At 31.6% G+C, this 4,327-nt stretch overlaps 1 protein-coding gene across 1 annotated transcript; it reads right to left on the reverse strand.

The window, feature by feature from the left end:
* Window positions 1–2,163: 2,163 nt before the first annotated feature.
* On the reverse strand, window positions 2,164–3,719 carry LOC121116462 (uncharacterized). The gene is made up of 3 exons (XM_040710717.2): window positions 3,394–3,719; window positions 3,076–3,321; window positions 2,164–3,009 (listed from the first exon to the last, which is right to left on the reverse strand). Exons 1-3 carry the CDS (start codon window positions 3,610–3,612, stop codon window positions 2,488–2,490), a joined length of 987 nt encoding a protein of 328 aa, XP_040566651.1. The 5' UTR covers window positions 3,613–3,719; the 3' UTR covers window positions 2,164–2,487.
* Window positions 3,720–4,327: the final 608 nt, after the last annotated feature.

Raw genomic sequence — 4,327 nt, forward strand, 5'->3', positions numbered from 1 at the left:
ACTCATAAAAACATAAAAAAACATAGGTTTTTTTATAATTATATAAAAATTATATAACTTCCAATGTATAACATTATAAAAAATAGTAAAATAAATGACAGATCTAATAATATAAATCATTAATAATACTAAGTAACCATAAAACGGTTTAATAGACAAATTTTCTTATTTATGTAAATATAAAAATCTAAAAAAAAACAAAAACTGTAGAGTCCACACATTTCAAAATACGTCAATTAGTTTATAGTGTTTTTGAGCAATCAATTAAGAGTTAATTATTTGGTCAGTCTTTCTGATTAATAAAAGTCTAATTGTATGTATTTTAGTATATATGGTTCGTCAATTTACCCAAATTGCTACTCATAGAGTAACAATTTGGTGTCTTTTCGTGAAAATTAAGTCATTTTTTTAAAATGGTTAGTCATAGAATAACCCTTTAACGTGTTTTGGTGATAGAGTTGTCATTTTACAAAAAATGTTAGTCATAGAGTAACAAATTAGGGTCTAAGTTTTTTCTAAAAAGGTCGGTCAGAGAGTAACGTTTTGATGTCTCTTAGTCAAAGTCCCAAAAAGCTTAGTTAAAGAATATTCTTTTAGTCTAACGTTTTTCCCCAAAAATTACTCATAGAGTAACCCTTTAGTGTTTCTTAGTGTAAAGTTTCTCAATTTTTCAAAATAGTTCGTCATATGTAGGATAACGATTGTGTTGTCTTTCAGTGTAAAGTCTAGCCCAAAAGGTTACTCATAGAGTAACATTTTTATTGTATTTCAGTGAAAAGTGTATCCCAAAAAGGTTATGGTACTGATAGAGAAACTTTTTGGTATCTGTTAGTGTAAAGTTGGCTCCAAAAAAGTTACTCATAGAGTAATATTTGGGTGCATTTAAGTCTAAGATTTGTCAACTTTTCAAAATAGTTAGTCATAAAGTAACATTTCTGATGTGTTTTTGAGTGTAAAGTTTGTCTCAGGAAGGTTATTCATAGAGTAATCTTTCTGTGTCATTGAGTCTAAAGTCTTGTGGATTTCTTAAAAAGGATAATAAAAAAATAGTCTTTTGATGTCTCTTTGTCTAAAGTTAGTTCCAAAACCTACACAGTGAGTAACATTTTGGTGTCTCTTAGTGCAAGTTTTGTTAATGTACCGCAAAGCTTAGTCACAAAGTAATTCTTAAGTGTAAAGTTTGTCACGAAAAGGTTAGTCACACAGTAATCTTTAGGGTGTCTTTTGTAGAAAGTTTGTCACAAAAAGGTTGCTTAGGGAGTAGCCCTATAGTGTCTCATAGTGTAAAGTTTGTTTATTTAATTAAAAAAAGTTAGTCGTAAAGTAACGTTTTGGTGTCTTTTAATGTAAGTTTTGTCAATTTTCCAAGAAGGTTAGTCATGGAGTAACATTCTGGAATGTCATAAAGTTATATTTGTGCTTCCGATGTATGTATGTATGTATTAATATAAAACAATTGTATATTTATGTAGCAATCTGTTCTGTACAAAACTTACCTATGTTTTCGTCAGTCAAAGTCAGTCAATTGTTGCAATTCGTTAGTGTTCTTGTCAAAAAAATTTACACTTTGTAAGTACATAAGAGTCACATTTGGTTACAGAAGATATACAGGAAATATAAGGAGTTGTGTATATAGATAAAAGTCGATGTCAGTCATACGTAGTTTGTCAGAAATTGTATGTATGTAAACTTAAAAGTGTCTTTCATTGTCTGTCAGTAAAGATAGATAAAGAATGTATTGGTTTTTAGTTGTTGTTGAAATGTCTTTTGTCGATAATAATGTCAGTCTTTTACACATGGTAGTCCAGTATACTTTAGTAATTCATTGGTTAAGTCAATAATTGTTATTAATTAGGTATTCAAGTCAATCAGTCATATCTTTAAAAAGGTATCACAGAAAAATATGATGTCAAGGTCTTATTGTAGAAGTCATATAGTTGGATCATGTTTGTCAAAAGTATTAGGTCATTTGTCGAGTAGTATGTATATAGAAAATAAAGAGATCACAGATACAGTTTGTCAAAAAGCGTTTTTGTCAAATGTTAAGAGTAATTGGTCAAAGTCATATTAGTAGTTCAAATATCTAAGTATATATAAAAATTACGTCTATACAAGAGTACATAATTTCCCCGCTACCTCCACCCAAAAAAATAGTCTAATGTATGATTTTTTGTCTGTTTGAATGTCAGATAATATGTTATTACGTGTATATGACTGTATATATGTAGGTTCCTACTTTCTTAAGAGTAGTTATATGTCTTGTCTTAAAGTCCATAGTATGTTTGTATAACAGTCCTAAGAGTTTCGACTCCACAGTTCGATCTCCCAAAAGGAAATTAGTACATTTTTTAATGATGAATATATGAAAATATATATTCATTAATTGATGGATTGTGATGCTTCAAAAAAATATTAAAAAAAGCAAAAATAAGGCAAAAAAAAAAAAAAAATTAAAGTTAAGTGAAGTTGCTCTGTTTACAAGTTTTTTCAAACACTTTGACTGGGAGATTCGGAACCTCTCGTCTCAGGGATAGCAAATTCTTCATAAGGTTTCTTTTGAATGATAGCTCTAAACCTTTCAGCCATTCTCAATCGAACTGCAAAAATACCAATTACCAATAAAACAATGATCAACGCCAATAGTGCAAATCCAATATATATCCACACAAACATGGAATAGTCTGTACTCATGATCTTTAAGTTATGATCTTTAAAAACAGGACATTGCAAAATAAAGGCTGAGGCATCTTCAATGCTTCTGTTGGTATTTGGATTGATTAGCTGTTCTGCTATCAATGTCCCTGCTACCCTTATACTCTCAAGTACATTCATTTCGTGATAAATTATGTCGTTATTGTCAAAGCATGTCTCTAGTTTGTCTACAGCACACTTATTATAGACTTCTTTTAGATTTTCACACATCATCGAGGTAAATCCCATCTGAGTAGTTTGGGTTGGGGGTGGATGAAGAGTTGCATGCAAGCCGGTGACGAAGGAAAGTAATTTAGTCTATAGGTTGGGCAAGATAAAACAAATTAGACAATGAGTGAAATGAGATTATTTATTTAACTCTACCAATTCATCAGTGACGCACACTTCGACCCCATCCATAAGAATTGCTTCCTCTGGTATGGTACATAGTTCATCAGGGAGCTTCTGAGGAATCCCTTCGACAACAAATTTTGGATCATCCACGGTAGTGGCATTTAGCAAGTGGCAAAATCCCATAGAGTCCTTCTTTTTATCTTGCTCATATACCAAAATGGTTTTATCAATATTGGATTGAACGACACGTTGCCAGCCTCGTTCATCATAGCATTGCTACAATTCATATTACATTCATACATATTTATAACTAATTCTTAAATAAATGAATTCGTATGTACACATTACCTTTGTTAATCCAATACATGACTTGACTCCTTTCTGTAGTAGGGGACATGGATCCTCAAACTTATCCGACATGAGCTGCATGGTTTTCATGAGACAATTTTTGTAGAGGAATCCAACGTGAACAAATGTTTCCACATCACAAATAATCTTCCCCTGGCCCGTCCTCAGTAAAAGGAACAAAGGGACGACCAGAGTGAATATAAGATGAAGTTTTTCCATTCTTTTATGTACATGAGTATTACATGTTCTTGATCACACTAATGAGAAAATGTCTCACTACTAGCACGTCGTGAACGAATTGACTTCGTGTACACGAATGCGAAGAAATTTAGGTGAGCTCGTACATAAAAGGGAAACTCAGGTATAGAGAAAATGGCTGGCCCAATCTACTACATAGTCTACCAGTACCACCTATAGAACTATTGGGAAAAACCAACGGTACTTTTCCCTAGCTTCTTCTTCTTCTTCATTGTATAGAGCGGCAATTTTTAAGTATGGTGGACTTACATGGACTTATATGAATCATATATACCTAGAGTAAAAAGTGAAAATATTTTATATGTACATACATAACTGTTGTTGTCCTGTTGAAAAGAGAAATTTTTTTCTTACTACGTAGGGGCAAGATTGAATTCCGTGGTTCTATATACATAATAATTGATTGAATACCTAATACACATGCATCCAAGGAGTGTAAATATCAATAGTCTATCATATAATTAATTTCTTTTTTATACATAACGGTAAATAAGTAGGCATCTGTATAAATATATTCAAAAGGGATAGGTTGCATGAACGACATTGTATAATTAATACCGTTATTCAGATCAAAGTGCAACAGGAACATAAATAAAAAAGAGATATCACGGTTTAGACCAGGGTTTCTTATTTCCAGGGAAATTGTCCTTCTACGAAGTTTCGCAAAGTTAGTTTC

Source organism: Lepeophtheirus salmonis, chromosome 4 (assembly GCF_016086655.4).
Source record: "Lepeophtheirus salmonis chromosome 4, UVic_Lsal_1.4, whole genome shotgun sequence".
NCBI lineage: Eukaryota > Metazoa > Arthropoda > Copepoda > Siphonostomatoida > Caligidae > Lepeophtheirus > Lepeophtheirus salmonis.